The sequence below is a fragment of the Ambystoma mexicanum genome, chromosome 3q (assembly GCF_040938575.1).
Source record: "Ambystoma mexicanum isolate Mex_15411 chromosome 3q, UKY_AmexF1_1, whole genome shotgun sequence".
In the NCBI taxonomy this organism is placed as follows: Eukaryota; Metazoa; Chordata; class Amphibia; order Caudata; family Ambystomatidae; genus Ambystoma; species Ambystoma mexicanum.
The window spans coordinates 1,017,611,110-1,017,631,019 of NC_090926.1; the positions used below are offsets into that span (position 1 = coordinate 1,017,611,110).

At 47.1% G+C, this 19,910-nt stretch overlaps 1 protein-coding gene across 3 annotated transcripts in view; it reads right to left on the minus strand.

Moving 5' to 3' along the window:
• RNF213 (ring finger protein 213) overlaps window positions 1-19,910 on the minus strand; it is a 3,248,263-nt gene that overhangs the window by 2,340,346 nt on the left and 888,007 nt on the right. For all 3 annotated transcript variants that reach the window (XM_069655189.1, XM_069655190.1, XM_069655188.1), the window contains exon 14: window positions 11,188-11,286. In XM_069655189.1, coding sequence (XP_069511290.1) covers window positions 11,188-11,286 — 99 coding nt within the window. The remainder of the gene's footprint in view (window positions 1-11,187; window positions 11,287-19,910) is intronic.

Sequence of the window (19,910 nt, forward strand, 5' to 3'; positions counted from 1 at the left end):
TTTTCTCCTGCTAAGAGTGAGACTTTTTCCCCACTCTTAGCAAAAATGCCTATGTGTGTTCTAGGCTATATTTGTGTTTAATGTCTATGGGGTATTGATCACCCCAATAGGAACCATCTTTATCCACATGTGTTACACAGCACCCTCCGTGCAGTGACAAAGGGGTGTTGTAGTGACCCGCAAACAGACTCCATACCCTGGGACGGACTACTGTCTCCCAGGGCATGTAAAGTCCCCATTGACTTACTAGTCAATTTTTATGAACTAAAGCAGTACAACCCATCTTACTATTGGGGTACTGAGAAGGGTTAATAGTTTTTCCCTGGTGTTCATTTTCGAGAGGGTACCGTACAGTCCCTCTCTCAAAAGTTTCTGGCTGGTGGCAGTGGTTACTATCGTAAATATTCGACCGCGAATATTTCCCTTTGGGATTTTCCCATTGTTCGAGGCTACAACATTTTCTGACAGCCTCTAACATACCGGCGGTTTATTTTAATATTAACTTTACTCTGCTAAGTTTTATTTTCCAGAACTTTAATATAAATTCTTTCTCGCCTCTTTCTCTAAACTCCTAACCCAGGTCATGGATCCTGTGTTTGTCCTTTTGGAAGGTTTCTGCCAAGAAGCCCTCCTTTCGGCACCACCGAGTCTGGGGTCGGTCATTGTGTGGGAGGGGGAGGACCACCCCTGGATAGGGTTGCCTCAGCAACCGATGCCGCACTATGTCCCGATAGGCTGGAGGGTCTCCCGCCAAGATGACCACTCCACTGTGTGAGTGACAGCTAGGCTGTATGAATGGGGCCCTTTTTGCATAAAAGCAGGGTCCTGAGGACTGGAAGAGGAAGACGTCGCCACTGGAACTAAGAAGCTGAAGAGGAGAGAAGCCAAAGACATCTGCAATGACTGAACCACCGGTGAAGCCCTGCTGCAGCGTCTCAGCACTTTTCTCCACATGACGAGAGAAGATCTTCATCTGCAAGAGCCTTCTTCCCTTGAGCTAGTGGTGCCAACAAGTTTGCCAATCGCCTTCCTGGACCTACCCTGGTCGAATCGCCAGTACCCTGTACTCTGAGACCGGATAGCCAAGCATCCGTCCCCCCGGACCGCAATTTAAAGGAGCGTACCTTTTATTCGTCGGGCAGCACCGCGCCTGGTTTCATCCCTGGGTAGTGCAGTAACTTGAACCTTCCTCCACGACGAGAGCCTCTCTTCCTCTGCTGGATCACCCAAACTGCAGGAAGTACCAGGAACAACCGCCACTGCAGGAGCCACTTCTTCATTTTAAGATACATTGTACCGCCAGGCCGCCCTTTCCGCGTGGTAGTGCTAAAGGTGTTTTAAATCCTTTACCTACCTGTTGAGTTGGCCGCCCCCATATTCTAACATTGTCTTTCACCTTCTGCATCCGCCATTTCGAATCGTTAACCAAAGACTTGACTGCAGCTACAAGATCATTTTGCTCCTGGGCCCTTTGCCCTGTACCACTGACTGGCACAGGCCTATTGACTCTGGCTGAATTTGTTAGAACTGCCTTCTCTCGATTGCTTCTCAACTAGAACTGTGTTGGTGCACCTTCTTATAACCACCTTTTTCTTCCCACTTTTAAAACTTGTGAAGTGCCATTTTGCTCAGTTTTCATTTATGTATTCTCTATACTAAAGCACTGACTTGCCTAAACTCGTTCACAAACTAATGGGAAGAGTTGCTAGGGTGTGTAGGAAGATATTTCTGTATAACTTGTGCTTTCCCTCCCTTGTGAGAAATTACTAGAGTGCCATTTGTGTTTGGTTTTCACTGTGCCGTTTTGCTCAGTTTTCACTCTGGTTCACTTGGTCACTTGGTCTACAATTTAACTAGGGAGTTGTGTATACTTTCCTTGACTGATTGTAACTTGCTTAATAACTGTGATAAATGTGTTTAACGAAGTGTGTAAAATAAATATATATATATTCTTTTTAATACAAAGCTTTGGTCAGTGTTTCCTTGTGCCATAGCACTGTAGTACTATTGTGTAAACCCTGAATACTGCTCATCTCCCTCTGAGATAAGTGACTGCTCAGCCACAGCTACCAACTAAACTAACTGGGGGATGTTTTGGATGGGACTCGGATGTTCAGTTTTGAAGAGTTAGTAGATAGATTTAATTTGAGTCTAAGAGAAATGACTAGGTATTTGAGTTTGGCAACTGGGATTAATCAGAGGATCGCTATGGCGGGAGGCTCACTTGGGAAGAAGCCTGAGGTTAGTAAATTACTGGATGGTCAAGAGTATGGTGCACGAACTTACATGAATTTCATGCCCATGAATGCAAAACGTTTGTTGGGATGGGATGGGTTGAGAGTTACTTGGTCGAATGATGTCAGTAGGGTCATCTCTGATACTGATTGGAGTGATATTTTAAAAGTGGGTGTGAATTTAGGGAAAGATATGAACTTGCTTCTGATTCGGCAGAAGATTGTTGGAAGATTGTATTGGACTCCTGTGAAAATGTTTAAGTTACAATTGAGTTTAGATGACTTGTGTTGGAGCTGTAGTGCAGATAGAGGTACTCTTTTACATCTACTGTGGGGATGCCCAAGGGTACTGTCATTTTGGAGTGAGGTGATAGATAGAATTGATTTCATTTTTGGGATAAGTTTAATCAGATCTGCAGCTAATATAATCTTGCTCTCACATGTTGAAAGGGGTGTTCAGATTAGAAAGCATAACTTTTAGATTGATAGAGCACTGATGATTGCGATTAGATTGATTCTCAGGATCTGGAAAACTAGGAAGAAACCCAGCGTTGAGGATTGTTTGATGGATTGGAGGGTTTTATCTAGGTATGATAAGGTTTTGTTGAAAAATAGAGGCAAGGAAGATGAATATTTGTTGCTGTGGGGATCGTTTGATGCCCTCTATGATTGACTTTATATTCGGTGGATAATTAGAGGGTAGGATAAGGGGGCATTTTTTTTTTCCTCTTTGTGATGTTTGGTTTTGTCTTTGTGGTATTTTATGCGTATTAGGTATAATATTTAGCGGGGTTCATTTAGATACGTTTTTCATGGTTGACTTTATTATTGGATTTGGTTTAAATGGTTTGCTCATGACTTTCATTTGAAAATGAATACTGCAATGTTATTTTGATCCTATGTAGAACTGCTGTATTGTAAACCTAATAAACAGAAGTAAAAAAACAAAAAAAAAAAGAAGGCGTCTGTTTTGACTATAGCCTGAACCTTTGGGTCGTATAAGGGTTTTCCTCTCGTTAGATTCTCTCTTGTCCACCAGCAAAGATTCTGTACTAGTGTTGGCGAAACGACCACCAGATCATCCCACTGACCACTTGCCTGAGACCAGTGTTTCGCGTACCACTCCTGCATGGGTCACATGCATAGACGCGTGTGATGAACCAGGTAAATGCAAGACGCCATCATGCCTAGCAAACGGATAGCTTTGCGCACCCTTATTTGGCGATCGGCTTGGTATTGAGGCATTTAGACCAACACATTTTGAATTCTTTCCTCGGACGGAAAGGCCAACCCCTCTTGAGTATTTAGGACAGTTCCTAGGAACTACTTGGGAGGTGCTTGGCACAAGGCTCGACTTTTTCTCGTTGGAGAAACCCAATTGAAAGGGGAGGTTGATGGTTCTTTGGATGTTTTGTCTGCAAATTAGGGGGGACTCCCCTGTAATGAGCCAGTTGTCCAGGTAAGGGTACACTGATTGCCTCCTGTGCAGGTGCGCTGCCACCACTTGTTTGCTATCCTGAAACGCAAGAATCCTCTGTGCGCTGGGGACATTGAAATATGAAAATAGGCATCTTTCATATCCAGTGTTGCCATGTAATCCCCTTTTTTAGAAGGGGGGGATTACCTCTTGTAGTGTAGTCATGCTGAACTTTTGAGGCTTGACATACTTGTTTGCAGGGTGCAAATCTAATACTGGGCGCATTGTGAGATCTCTTTGGCACAAGGAAGTAGAATGAATAAATACCCCCGTTTACCTGATTTGCCGGGACTACCTCTATGGCGTCCTTTGATAGAGTTGCGATCTCCTCGAGGAGGATCTTCTGATGTTCCTGCGAGTGTACTCTGTCATGGGGCGCTCTAGTAACTCGATGCAGTAGCCTCTGGACACTGGACTGCCTGCTGGGCCTAGAGACCCAAGCTACTCCTCACTGATGACGCCCAACAAGGTTGAAACATGTCTGGGGATGCTTGTGGTCTCGTGCAGAAGGGATGTGACCTAGCAGTTCGGGCTGGACTACCCCTTAGGGGGTGGGACCAAGCCTGATTTGCATGTGGTCTTTCCCCTTTTGTAATGGCTTGGCAGGCGAAGAACGATGGTCTGGAGGGTTGCCCAGAGCAATGCCAGAGGTTGAGATTTATTCTAAACCTTCCAACCATCACCTCTTTTGTTTTGCTCTGGACACTGGACAGCACCCATTGTCCGAGGTGATCCCTTCCCATGCATACCACCTCTAGCAGTGCTGGCTCTTCCCCGCCCATGACCTCTGCGCTGCCCTCTTGGGTAGCCCTGGGAAGATTGTGACTGGTAATTCCCCCACGATGAGCTTTGGTTTTGGCTATAGTTCGACCCGCTTTGGGAATTTTGGCCTAGAAAGCGGCGGAAACTACCATTTCCCCCTCTGTCCAGAGGGTTTTGTTGGTGGGTTGACCAAGGGATCTCAATGTGCCGTACTCATCTTTTGCCATTTTGAGTGCATCTTCGACGGCTTTGCCGAATAATACATTAGGCTCGACCGGCAGGTCCATCAGGGTCGCCTGAGTTTCTGGTTTGAATCCTGACTGTCTTAACCATGCATGCCTCTTAATGATCGTACCCCCAGCGATTATTCTACCGACATTATCAGCCACGTCAAAGTTGGTCTTTAGGAGACAGGCCGACACTGCCCTCCCCTCAGCTGCTACGTGCACTAACTGGGACTTTAAGGGTTCAGGTGCAGAGAAAAGCAATGCAAATACTTCCTCCCACTTATGGCAATTATAGCTTGCTAAGAGGGTGGCATTGTTGGCTATCCTAGCCTGATCAGCCACTGATGAAGCGACTTTCCTCCCCAGACCATAGATTCTTTTGCTTTCCTTATCTGGAGAAGCCTCTGAGAAAGCCAGTGGGATTCCCGCTCTCTTTCTAGAGGTGGTAACGACCAGGGAATCTGGCTTTAGTTGTCCCCTGATAAATAAGGGGTCAGAGGGAGCAGCGCGAAATAACTTTTCAACACATGGATTTTCTGCACGTTTGAGGTTAGGTGTCTGCAAGGAGGGTAAAATTCTGCGCTGGACTGACTTTAGTAAAAGGATGGACTTCGTTACTACCCTTTTGTCTCCCAGGATTTGCTCAGCGAAATCCCTGTCCTCCTGAACTTCCTGTGTATCTATCTGGAAGGTTTCAGCAGTCTTAGCCAACACCTCATCAACGAGAGGCTGGTTTGTTTACCCTCTCCCCCATGGCTAGAAGAACAAGTTACTTCTTACCTTGTAACGTTCTTTCGATGGGATGTTCCTCCGACGTATTCCTTATCTTGATAGATTACATTCAAGCTTGCTGGCCTCGGAAATTATTTCAGTAGAGGGTGCTGCGCGTCGACGTCCCTCGAGCTGGTGTCCCTCGACAGCCACCGTCTCAGCGCCGACGTCATCATGCATATAAATAGACTCGCGCAGCGACCGTTGCTCAGTTACGTTTTGAAACTTGAAAATGTAGCTGTGCATGAATTGGTTATTGACCTTGAAGGAGCGTAAGCTGCAACTACAAGGGAAGTTTTACTGCGGGGATGGATGGGAGGGGCGATAAGGAACACGTTGGAGAAGCATCCCATCGAAAGAATGTTGCAAGGTAAGAAGTAACTTGTTCTTCGAAGGGATTGTGTCCTCCAACGTATTCCTCATCTTGATAGACTCCCATAGCAGTGGAGTACAAACGGAGGTGGGTGTAAAATTGGAATATTTCCCTTCAAGAATGTACAGAATGTAACAGCTTTGCCAAATCTTGTCTCCTGGCTAGAGGAGGAATCCAGGTTGTAGAATTTTGTAAAGGTATGTGCGGACGACCATGTGGCAGCCGCACAAATGTCCTGAATCAGTACCCCTCTTTGAAGAGCCAAAGAGGCTGTGATACCCCTGGTTGAATGAGCCCTAAGATGTTGAGGGGGCTCTTTCCCTGCCAATTTATAGCATTCTAGAATGGCTAATATAATCCATCTTGAAATGGTCTGTTTTGTGATTGGCAGTCCTAATTGGTGTCCTGCATAACCTAGAAACAGCTGGTCTGCTTGCCTTATCCTAGCAAGTCTGCGGATATAAAAAACTCGCCTTGGATCCAGCCTATGTAACCTCTCTTCCTCTTTCCCTGGATGCGGAGGAGGATAGAATGAAGGTAAGGTTATCTTCTGAGTGATGTGGAATTCAGAGACCACCTTTGGGAGGAAATTAGGCTTCACTTGTAAGACAACCTTGTCTTTGTGAAAAATAGTAGGAGGAGGTTTGCAAGATAGAGCTTGTATTTCGCTCACTCTTCTGGCAGATGTTAAAGCCACTAGTAAGACAGTTTTAAGGGTGAGAAATCTTAATGAACAAGAATGGAGTGGTTCAAAGGGAGTACCCACCAGGAAGTTTAAGACTAGATTTAAATCCCATAAGGGAACTTGGAAAGGCTTTGGAGGATATTCATTAGTTAATCCCTTCAGAAATTGAATTACTAGGGGTAGTTTGAAATATGATGGCTCCTCCGCAGTGCGCTTGAAGATTGACAGTGCTGCGAGGTAGCCCTTGATCGTAGCAACTTGGGAGACCTGAATTCGCCAAATAGAGCAAAAAAGATAACACCATTGGTGTACCGCAAGAAAAGGGATCGATATTCACTACACCAGCTGCAAAATCTGTTACAACGGCAGCGGTATAAAGTCTTTGTTGCTGGCCTCCTAGCCGAAAGCAACACCTCCATGACGTCATCCGGAAGGTCCCAATCCTTGTATCTCAACCTTTCAGAAACCAAGCGTGAAGGTTGAGGGTTCTGCTGTCTGGATGGAGAACCTGACCTCCCTTATGCGAGAGAAGGTCCTCTCTTTGCGGAAGACAAATCGGAGGACAGATGGACATGTCCAGAAGGTCTGGGTTTTTACAGAATTCCTCCAACTTAGCTGGATAGCTGTGTTTCGTGGGACAGGTGACCCTTTCCGGGGAAGCGGAAGAAGAGTAAGAAGAGGGAGATCTACAACGCCTCTTTTTCGAGTGTTTAGATCTCGAACACTGATGGGAACCGCTTCGAGACCTTGAACGGGAATGTTTCCTGTGACGGCGAGGAGACTAATGTCTCGACTCTGCCGAGGAAACTTTCAAAGGAGTAGAAGTTAAGAGTCTTACCTCTTTCTAGCTTCCCCTTACGCTCCTTGAAGGCTTTCGTCGTCATGGACATGCAGTCCTCGCATTCTGAACAGTGATGCTCCGATCCCAGGCGCCACAAACAGATCCTGTGAGGATCTGTCAACGATATTTTCTTCCCACAATCACGACAGTTTTTGAAGCCAGACCGTGGGATCGACGGTTCGGATGAGGAAGCCATCGAATAAAGATGATATCTTCGAGGAATAAGTAGAATCTACTTGAATAAAGAACTGAGCAACACGATTCCGAGGCCCACGAAGCACGGAAAACCAGAACTGAGCAACGGTTGCTGTGCAAGTCTATTTATGCTAATGATGACGTCGGCGCCGGGACAGTGGCTGTCGAGGGACACCGGCTCGAGGGACGTCGACACGCAGCGCCCTCTACTGAAAAAATTTCCGAGGCCAGCAAGCTTGAATGTAATCTATCAAGATAAGGAATACGTCGGAGGACACAATCCCTTTGAAGTTGTCTTACTAGTCTTTTTGGGGCCTTCCGCTTGGTCCGACGCTTCGTGTCGATTTTTGGCAGCATGATCCGATGAGGAGCATCGAATTTCAGGTGCAGGGTTAGACGTGGAGCGTCTACTTTCGGTAGTGGGTCGAGACATGGTGCAGTCATCGGACAACCGTGTCGGTAGTTTGATGGACGACAACTTTTCCGTTCGAGGACGGGTGGGCCTTGTCGTGAACGGACCGCGATAGAGTCCGCCAAGAGGACAAGGACTCGGTGGACCACTCTCTAGGTGCCAGTGTTAGGCAGAACTCTGCAGTGCCCTTAGGGACCAATACACCTGATTAAGACTACAGGTGGGAATACAAGTTTTACCTTTGGTACAAGCCTGTACTACTATGTCATAGTGGTAGCAGTGGCGGAGCAGCCAGGCTTATCTCAAGAGTATATGAGCAGTAGCAGAGATTACACACAGGGACCACAATTACTGTGCCTCAAGCAAACACTGACTCAAGGTTTCAGGTAGAAAAATATAAGTACATTTATTTTTAAACCATCAGTGATAAACACAACACTTCTATGAAACGTTAAACAAAACCACACGTTAAATACACTACAACTAACCAATTCACTTTGTACAGTATGTCTCAAGGTAAGTACCCTGTGTTTGAATGAACCGGTGTTATTAACAAAACACGAAACCGCCGATACGGTTGCGTTCACTTTTTGACAGTTCGGTCTACTAAATAAACGTGTATCCGTGACATGAAATGCTACCGGGGCAAAAACACACTTAGCACCTGAGATACTCAGAGGGAGTTGGAGGCAATAAAAAGGTGCGCTCCTTTAAAACAGGAGAGGCTCTTCAGATGGCTATCCGGACCACTACAGCAGGGTGCAGCAATTTCGACCACGAAGGGGACCTCTGGCTGAAGATGATGAGCTGGTTATCCCCACCAGGCTCAAGCGAAGAAGACTCCGGACTGGGTCTTCTCTGGTCGAAGGGTAGATAGCTCAGGACTGCAGCAGGGCTTCACCGGGACAGGGTAGTTGCAGCAGCCGTCGTTCTCTCCGCTTCTCTTCGGATCCTTGTAGTTCCAGTGGCAACTCTGACTTCTAGCCCAAGAGACCTGCCTTTTATGTGAAAAACCTCCATTCACACAGCCTGGCTGTCAATCAGGCAGCAGGGGGCTTGTCCAGCCGGGACAACCACCTCAGCCAATCATGGCAAAGTGCGACTTGGGTTTCCTAGGATACCCTGTGCAGTGGGTGACTACACCCCTTCCCCACATTCAGTCTACCTAGACACCCAGGTGCCAAGAGGAGGGCTTCTCTGCAGAAACCCGCCAAAAGACGGTGAACAAAGAAGGCGAACCTAGTTTGCCGCGCAAAGTAAAACGCAAGAAGGACTTTAACAAAAAGAAATGGCGAATAAACCCAACCGGAGCCAAAAGAAAGACGATTTGGTCAAGTGGGTTTATGCTGAAGGCTGCAAAAATAGCCAAAAGCATTACCAGGTTTATCGAATATAATCGCGGTAGAAAAGTTAGGGTAGATACCACTGCCACCAGCCAAGCCTAAATGTTAAAAGAGCGAAACAATGCTTAGAGAGATACAGGCAGAAAGGGGGTACGGATTAGCCCTTTCCAGTACTCCATGTAAGATGGGGTGTACTGGGTCTGTGGTAAAAGTGACTATGTAAAGTAAATGGCAAATTTACCTTTCTCTGGGGGACAGTAGTCAGCCCCAGCGAAATGGAGTCAGAGGGAAGTCTGAAAGACAACCCTGGGTTACTACACTGAAGGTGCTGTGTAACCCATACAAGAACAGGGGCACCTGGAGTGGTGTGCTCCAGTGCCCAAGATCACACAATGAGTAACACAAAGGCCAAAACACATGTAAGAGTGGAAAAAGGATGTACACTCTTACCAGGTGGAAAAAAATAAACTCCAGGAATCTAGCAAAGCTGCTGGGGGACTCACTAGGTGAGAGAAATTAGGGAGAATTCTCCTTCTAGGGCGAACAGCTGACCGTTGTCGATCGCTCGACACGCATTTCGAGTATTGGCTGGGGCGAATGCGCCTGGTGGTGGATGTTCGTGTTGCGCTTTTGCTGCCGGCCAGTCCTACGGGTTCGAGGGTCTGCGCCAGGGTAGCTGAAGCCGCCCTTGCCATCCGATTCGGCGGCATTACTGCCATCGATGAAAACGCCCTCTACGTCCATGGCCTCGAGCTGCCTGGCGTAGTGGGCCCAGGGCTTTGTGGAGCGGTCCTTTAGGGTTTTCGGCTTGAAAAGCCTACAGGCCTTACGAGAGGCCTCAAAGTGGTCCCAATGGAGACAAATTGCAAACAGTATGTTTATCTACCCAGGGAAACTTTTTGTTACACTTGAGGCAGACTTTAAACGGATTACCCTCCATAAGGTCAAGGTATGGCAGCAGGGCGAATATCTGTAGGAAAAGGAGAGTATCATATATAACCTCCCCCCACTCTCCCTACTGACTGGGCCAAGGCCCGAGAGGACCTTCCAAGGCCTGGGGTCCGTTGCATCAGTTTTCGATGGAAGTCTCTCCGATCATCACCAGCGTCGTTATTCGGGTCCAGTGAACAAAGGATAGGAAGAGTTCTAGCAGTAATTGAAATATAGATGAGGCTTTACGCTGAAAGGAACTCGGCACACATGCGTCCGACTAGTATGGCGAAAAAAAAAACAATCTGAGGGACCTATATGCGTGAGGGATCATGGGTACAGGGGACGTCACACTAGGGATAGTATTACTGGCACGCCCTATTCGACGTCCCGAGTTTCGAAAACAACAACTGTAATACTCTGCAGCTTCCACTAGATGTCGGCCTATGCACAGCATATGATCTAACCAGATTCCACAAGCCTCAGAAATGTATATTATACTAAGTGTGTGACAATATGTGTCTATAGGATTTACTGGTTCGAAAAGGCCTAATTAGTCATTGTATATTCTATACTTAACTGTAACTGGAATTGTTGGTGTTGCTCTGTGTGGACTGATTGTGGTCATAGACCACTCCCACACCCACCTGGAAGTCTAATACTTGCAGCTCTGCTACCTACCTTGATTGGGTTTGGCTAGACTTTAGTGTCTTTCCTGTTCACCATAATAGGTTGGCCTCCCAAATTTACCCACAGGGTAGATTTTGGAAATCCATCTTAACCAGTGGGTAGGCCTGTTTTAGAGAAATATGAATTATGTCCTTTTACCATTCCAGGCCTTTCAGAGTCTGTACAATCTGACCATAGAGAAGCACAGAAATAAATGCAAACAAATACAAGAAATGTAGTAAATGTGCCATCTGCAGATGGATCATACCTGCTTAATTCTGCCCTCCAGGTCTGACAACAAAGAAGTCCTCCAAAGATCAGCCAATTGCTTGCAAGGAATAATTATATTCACAAATCGATCCCAAACCTAAAATGTATTCAAATAAATTGATCAATCAATCGCGGGTAAAAACAAAAAGGTTTTTTCACAGGATTTAGCCGAGAAAGGCTTCATGTAAGAAAATGCACAAGTATTACAGCAGCAGCAGACCAGAAGAATGTAGTGAAGTATCTACTCTGATTAAATCACATTTCGATGGGTAGTTAAGAGTGTGGCGTGCTAATGTTAGGTTATGTTACAGAGCTTTAATACTGCAACAAATCACCACAATGGTGGTCTCGGAGCACTCAGGATTGTCTCCATATTGTGCCTTTGCCAGAGTTTCCAGGCCTCAACTGTGAAATAAAAGATCACTCAGAGGAAGGAGATCCGAGTCGCATCCAGGTGAAGGGTGTTTGAAAATCATATTGTGCTGCTTTGCAAGTCCTGATGTTAATGTTGTAGCAGTAGAATACTGAAATGTTTAAAGTATCACAAATGAACAGAAGGCAGATCATCATATCAATCCCTGGAGTAAAATGCTGCATTGGGGGTAAGTGGGTCGAGAGATGTGCTCAAGAAGACCATGTTGGTAAGCACGCTTATTTGTCCCAGAAGTGACTTCAAGGTTCCAGGGGACAACTCCAGCATATTCATTCTGGGACTGTTGAGCCTAAAGACCAGGGGCGGTCGAGCGAATATGTGAAAAGTGCCCCGACTGTTCGCCAGATTCTACAGATTAAAGGTTACATGTGAACATAATACTAAGTAGGGAAGTCAATATCCAGCTAATAATAAAAGCATGTGTGATTTATAACCGTAGGCTTCCATTTCACTTTATATTACATAGCAACATTTTGCCAACGCTGCTTTCCGGAAGGCTCTGCACCATATACTTGCTTGTGCTCTTTATCTCAAGTTCTGTTCATGACATGTATTCTGCTTATTCATATGCTTCTGCGTATTTTGTAACATTACAAATAAGTATTCTACTTGTTTATATGGTTGTTCGTAATGGCAACGTTCACAAGGAACAAGTTACTTACTTGTAACTGTTAATCTGTAGCATGGTCTGGCATCAATTCACATGCTCATGAATATTCCCCATCAGGCTGGGAATCCTCGGTAAAAGAAAAAACAGTTTCACTTTCGTTTATAAAATGTCATTCTCCTATAAACCAATCATTGAACTCTGGGTCATAAGGCCCCCAGCCAATGACTGCCCTCTCCCTAAGCCCCTCCCCTGGCAGCCATCTTCAGATTTGGTAGCACGTAAAGTGGCAGTAGGACCAAGAGAAGAGCCGCAGAGGGGCAGGCGGGAGGGATGTGAATCCATGCCAGACCAATGCTGGAGAACAACAGTTACAGGTGACTAACTTGCTCATTCTCCAGCATGGGGTCTAGCATGGATTCACATGCTCATGAATAAAGAATGTGGGCCTGTGCTATCACTAGGCAAGGTTAGGCGCTTGCCTATATGTGGAAATGTTAGAGCGGCAAAATGCTGCTTTAACACCTACACACTAATTGTATACGAACTGCCTTGCCTGTGATAGCACTGGCACGACTGTCTGTAGGCTGAGGCTGGCTGCAGCAGCAGCAGACCAGGGGGCACTGCCACGCCACAAAGGTTGGGGTCGGGTCAGGGTCACAAGTGGCATGGACGTGGCAGCGCTGACACGGTCCGGCACCTGCGCAATTGCACTCCACATGGGTGCGCGGGCTTCTCCACAGAAGCCCTCCAAAGTGGTGCCACTCTGTCTGGGGTACTTAGGAGGGGTGGAGGGGGATTTAGGCACCCTGGACTGAGTTGCCTAGGCAACTCAAGTCACACTCCGTCCTGATTGGCCCAAGTGGTGAGCCGGCCGGCTCACCACTTAACATGTTTGAGTGACAGCTAGGCTGAGTGAATGGGGGTTTTCTGCATAAAAGCAGGGCTTTGGGGACTGGAACTTTAGAAGTCGCCACAGGACCTAAGAATCCGACGAGGGAGAAGCTGAGCCGATCTGCTACGACGACACCACCGGTGGAGCCCTGCTGAACCGTCTCACCACTTTTCCCAACAATAGAGGAGATCTCCAGCCCGGAGAGTCTTCTTCCTTCGACTGGTGGGGATAACGAGTCTGCTTCCTTTTTCGCTTCCTGGAGCATCTCGTGGCCGCCTTGCCTGTGCCTGTGCCAAGCACCCCGGCAACCGGGATACCACTTTTTACCACTACTGCAAATCAAAGGGTAGTACCTTTAACCGAAAAACTCTGCGGCTGGTTTCTTCCCTGGCAGTGCAACGACCTTCATCTTTCCTCCACGTCGAGATCTTCTCTTCCTCTGGACGACGCCGTGACTTGCAACCGCTGCCAGGAACAACTGCCCCGGCTGGAGGATCCTTACCGTGTCCCGCCTGGCTTCCCTTGCAACCGACTGTACGGGGTAGATTTAGCCCCCGGCTTTCGACTGTGGGTTAGCCTGGGACACCCTGGCTAAACTTTTGTGAAACCTAACTAAAACCTTTCTGAACTCCCCGCAAGACTTTTTAAGCCTGTTGTCATTGTGTGATCTTGGGTGCATTTGTGCCCTGCTCTCTCCAAGAGTGGGTCCGACCGATGGACTTTGGCTCACAAGTAACTTTTGACTTTCCTGCCTTGCTTAAGAGTTCCTAAGTATTAGTGTGGTGTATTTTCCTACATTCTGCCTTTTTCCCTCCCTTTTTCGTTAAGTTATTGGAGTGCCATCTATAGTTAAGCGCTCACCTCTGTCTGGAAATAAGTGGTGTTAACTAAGACTTGTCTGATAAGGAATAAGGAATGTATATATAATAATAGTAACTGTGTTTAGAGTGATTTACAATAATAGTGCTGGAGTGTTTCAATAAGTGTGTTTTTAAATAATTATATACCTTGATACCAAAGCTCTGGTCAGTGTTTGCTTGTGCTATTGGTTCTGAGTGCCTGTATATACTTTGCATACTGCCTAACTCTTCTTGGGGGAAGTCTGACTGCTCAGCCACAGCTACCAGGTAAATCTGGGTGGTACAGACTGCTACCAAGTGGGTTTACTGCCAACACCTGTAGTCCTAAATCTTTTGCAGTGGTCCCCAAGGGAACTGCACAGGTTTCTGCCTAACACTATGTTAGTGAAAACACAGTCTTTATATAAATAAGGTTCATGGTTATATACACAATAACACACTTTGTACTCTGGCAATACTATAATGGCAAATATATACAGGTCTATGTGGTACCACTCTTTCTATCGATTCCTTCAAAATGCGACCATGGCCGACAGCCCCAAATAACATACGAATCAGATGAATCAACGATAGACACAGGAAGAAAGCAAATTAAATCAAGCAATGGTAGAACCGTCTATCCCACTACCATGAGTCAGTTCTGTGCGAGGATCCCCCACCTGGGCAACCTATAAATAAAGGGTATTTGACAAGCCCAGTCTAATTCTGCTCAATCTAGTCTTGAGTACTTCTAAAAGGTTCCACGACCCCAAAGTACATGGTTTTGTAGAGCTCTTCGGTGAGCCTTCGACGGGCCCTTCTTGAGTGCACACCCTTTCAGGCAGGAGCCACGGGTCGTCAAGATTCAATGAAGAAAAGGGTCAACCCTCTCGTTGCGGCAGCAGCTTCGGTTCTTGCGGTGCTCGTTGACGATCGGTCAAAACGTCCTGCAAGCTGAGGCGTGCGGTGCACCTCGACGACGAGTGTTCGTTTCCGCAAAGAGTTACTGTAGAACTTTGGCCCAGCAAGGGCGTTGGGTCGTCGCAGTCTCTGCGGTCTTCGGGTAGCGGGAAACTCACCGGCGGATTCTCCTTGGTCATCGGCAGCCTTGACTTTCTGAGGCAGGACTAAAGCGGTTGACGAGGATAAGCAAGGGAGTCTTGTTTCAATGTTCTTAGGCAAAGGAGCGCTGCGGCTCCAGTTGGCGACGGCAGTCGTCGATGGTGGTGGACTTCAATGTCCGGTCGCTTCACTTCATGATTCTGCGGCGGTCCCCGTCTCTGGTCGGCAGCCTTTGAAGGGTCTGACGTCCAGGGAGCTTTGGTAAAGATCAGCTGGTGCACAATGGTCCCTCGTAGCTCGGGAAGAGATCCTAGCCAGGTTGTCTCTTGGATAAGCTCCATGAAGGCACAGAAGCTTTCCGATTAGCAAAGGACAGCAGAAGCAATTCTTCTTCGAGTGGGCTTCAAGTTTAAGCATCAAGTATCAACTTCAGCTTCAGCTTCTGAATGATTTCCATCAGTGAGGGGCCACTCAGATAAACTGTTGAGCTCTCATTCACTCTGCTGGGTCACACTCAGGCAACCAATCATTCAGAAGGGCATTCAGGGAGGCAGCCAATCAGGCTCACAGTACATTCATGCTATTCCTCTCCATCCAGACACTCACAACACAGAATGTGGATTCGGACAAGCACTCTGCCATTCAGCACTGCATTAAGACCAGTTTCGGGCAGGGCTGCCTCAGTCATTGTGTCAAACACCAGATACTAGACACTCATAACATGAAATGCGTATTCGTCACACTCCACAACATACAGTCATTGGGAAGGCTCCAACCAGTCTGGCCTGGACTTCCCCACACTACCATATATGGAACTTCCACCAAACAGCCAGTCAGGGGGAAGGGACAGAGTCAGGGCTTCCCGGGACTTCGGGAATACAAGTGAACAGGCAATAGAAAGCAAGAGGTCGCTGGGGCCATCTTCTTTCCTATCAGGAATCAACTGATTCCAATGACAGGGCTTGGGTACCCCAAAACGGAGGACACTCAGAGCACCTGTCAAATTCAGCATGGAGCGGACACCAGCCCATTCCCTGCTCTGTGGGCCACACACAGGTGCCCAATAACATACACTAAGAGTACAGGGTTGTACTCCCACCCATGGGTGCCATAGGGGTATCCCAAGGGTGTGTTCACCACAACCAAAAGAGGAAGAGCTGCACTGCCAGGAGTCCCACAAGAACTCCTGCGCGGAAAACAAGACAGAACATACATGATGAAGCAATAAAGGACAAGGATATGGAGGCCATGCCCCTCCAATGAATTTCCAGCACCACACCCCCCAGCAGGAACTGGTACCTGTGTTAACATGTGTGCTCTGCTGTACTGCGTGTGCAACACTTGGAGACTGACACTGTGCACACTGCATGCTCGTGTGTGCCCTGTGTCTCCTTCACACTCCACTACACGAAAGTCAGTGCATCCCCTGCAAACACCTTTAAAACATTAGTGGCGTTACACGCCATTTGTATCCTTAATCTAAATACACTGACTATAACAGTGGAAAATAGCACGGAGTGTAGACAGGTGCTTGCATGCAATATATAATGCATTAAGCTCAATTTGTTAACACGCATGCTGTAGACGCCCCACTGTGTGTGCAGTGCAAACCCTTCTGGTCAATGTCACTAATGCAAGCAGGACAGACTTCACCTTTCAACCTTCCAAGGTCAATCACAAACATGGCTGCCTGGCTGCCATTTCCTTCCTTGGGGCAACACTTGTTTTCTTATTGTAGTCAGTCCCCCACGCTACCCATTTGGGGATTCAGCATATAGCTTTTCAACGCATCCAGGGGAGCTGGAGGCAGGAATCTCACGGAATGTCCCACGTGGAATAAATACAGGAGGTTTACTGAGACACTGGAATGCAGGTAATCCCATGGTCGCTGCAGGTCGCAGAGTCTTCTTTATTCTCTGACATTTAGTGATTACATCAAATGCGAGTAACATGGGCGAGCCGAGTTGCCCCATCTGCCTTCATGGGACACTTGTGCCCATTTGAGCTTGCAGTCCATTGTCTACCTAAGGCCATGCTAATCCCTATGGCCAGCCATTGCCAGCCATTCCCACCACTTCCTGCCCAAAATGCATCCACTCCTGGGATGCATTTGAGCTCGCTTTCCTCAAGCCAATAGCTCCATATCGCCCAAGGTCATCTCAGAGTCAGCCCTCGGCCCCATCCGTCAGGCTGCACCAACGGCAAAAGATGTTTTGAGTAAGTGCAGTTCTTACTGTTCGGTCACAGCTCTGCTCAAGTAGGTCACTTTGAAATAAAGTTGTTGCTTAAAAAAGAAAAAAAACAGAGTTGGGGCTGTGAGGAGTGCCGGCTCACCACACTTCCTCTAGTACTGTAATGCAAGGTATCCTATTTAAGGGAACATCATGAAACTAATTTATTTATTTTTTACTTATTTTATTTTTCATTTATACAGCGCTTATACGTAGGTGGAGTGCTTCAAAGCGATTCGAGGCGGGAAGGGAACAAGGAAATCCAGTAATCACTCTTAGGCCTTGAAGTTTGAGTGATTGACAGAAACACTAGCATACTCAGCTGAAGGCATTTCACCTAGTGCAAGTGCATCAAGTGTTATAGACCAGGCTACGGAGAAAGGACACAAAAGGGGTTTGGGGGGGGGGGGTGGAGGGGAGAGGGGAAGGGTGAGGAGCAGGACAGTATGCAGGGATTATCATGAATACCAAAATAACCAATACCATTATAACAAACCTGAAATAACGAATTCCAAAATATTGAATTCGGAAAAAAACTAAAAGATTGGGTTGGGAGGAGGGATAGTGGTTTTGGGGGTGGGGGAAAAGTGTTAACCAAAATATGGGGGGGGGGTTTGGGGTGGAACTCCCCCAAAAACGGTAAAGGAATTTGTTATTTGGGAATTCATTGCTATGGTATTCGTTATTATGGTGTTAGTTATTTTGGATTTGTTATAATTACATATAACAAACAGAACAGATAAACTAACTAGTCCTGGTACATTTAGATCATGCATGCGTACAGACGGAGGTGCGAGGAAGGGGGGTCTGGTGGGAACAAATCAGTTGAGTCCAGTAGGTCCCTGGGTTGAGTGCAGAGAGGTTCCCCCGCTCATGTAGAGTGATCTGAAAGTGCAGTAATGCTGAATATAGCGCAGTTGGCCGGAGGCAAATGCAAAAGACTGGCGGGGGAGCCTGGGATATTTAAAGCTCTGGAGGTGAACCAGGCAACCAGTCAGCAAAACTGAACTGAGTTAGGGAGAAGAAGGGTGGAGAGGAAAAGAACAGAGGTTAGCAGGGTTGAGAGAGGAGGAGGAAGAAAGAGGAAGGTCTTGAGGAGTTTATGGAACTTAAGGTGCTCCGGTTCAAGGCGGAGAGAGACAGGGAGGTTGTTCCAGAGGGAGCCACCCCCAGAGGATAGAGATCTACCCCAAAATCTCTGTTTGTGAAAGTAGCTCACCCGCAGAGAGTTGGCGGATGAGTGGAGGACTATAGAGGGAGAGTATTTAGGAAGAGAGCGTTGTAGATAGTGCAGGCCCCAATCCCAGAAAGGTTTGTCAATTACGCAGAGGATCTTGGACTTGACACATGAAGCCATGGGGAGCCAGTGGAGGGATTTCAGCGATGGAGAGATGCGGTCCCTGGGCTTGAGGACAAGGATAAGTCTTGCGGTTCTGTTCGGAATGAGTTGTAGAGGACAGAGTAGAGGTAGGACGATTTAGAAAGACTGTTGCAATAGTCCAGCCTAGAGAGAACCAGTGCTTGTGAGGTGGTGGGTCACTGGGGGGTGTTGGGGGGGTTGGGCGAGAAAAGGAAAAATACCTCTCAGGAGGAGCAGTTGGTAGTGGGACTTTTTCGAGATGTCTGAGATGTGAGAGAAGGAGAGATGACTCCGAGATGTTTTGCCTCATTGGCAGGTGACGGCAAAGGGTCCAGGGAGGTCGGCCAGTGTGAGAGTGGGAAAGCGGGAGCAGGGGTCCCAATGAGTATGATCTGTCTCACTGGCATTCAGGCACAGATCGTTAGCAGAAAACCAAGACTGACCTGCAGATAGACAGTCAGGAATGAGCGAGGAGGAGGGTAGCCTGAAAGAGCTGCATGTCATCCGCATAACACTGAAAGTTAGAGGTAAAGGTAGAGATCCTCTGAGTCAAGGGGGCCATGTAGATGTTGAAAAAACAAGGGGATAGGTTAGATCCCTGGCAGACACCACAAGTAGAGAGAGTAATAGAGGATAGAAAGGACCCAAGTTCCACATGGGAGGGCTGGTCAGAGAGAAAGGAGGTGAGCCACGCCAGAGCCTGATCTGTGGTGCCCAGGCATCAGAGAGACGGGTGATCAGGATTTTGTGGTTTACCATATAGAAAGCAGAAGAGAGGTCGAGAAGAATGAGGACAGAGGGAGAGTTAGAGTCAAGATTTGAGAGCAGGTCTTCACGGGTGTTCAGAAGAGCAGTTTCTGTGCCTCTGGATGCTCTAAAACCAGACTGATGGTCACAGAGACAATCGACAGATTCAGTGTGGATGGAAAGTGGAGTGATAGCAAAACAAAAGAAAGCCAGACTGTGTTTACTTTACTTTGTGTTGCATGCACCCGATTACAGCAAGCCCTTTATCATCTAGACGGATGCCTGCGACACTGGAATTGGAGCTGTCTTGTCCCAGTTAGATGACAAAGGGAGAGAACATCCGATCATCTTCATCAGTAGACAACTCAAGGGTAGAGAACTTAGGTGGGCTACTGTTGAAAAGGAATGTTTCATTATAGTTTGGCATCTTAGGCATTTTAGGCCCTACGTAACGGGTCTACCTTCAAAGTCCAAACAGACCATAAGCCCTTAAAGTGGCTTATGCAGATGAAGGGTGAAAACCTGAAACTGCTCAGGTGGTCCATTA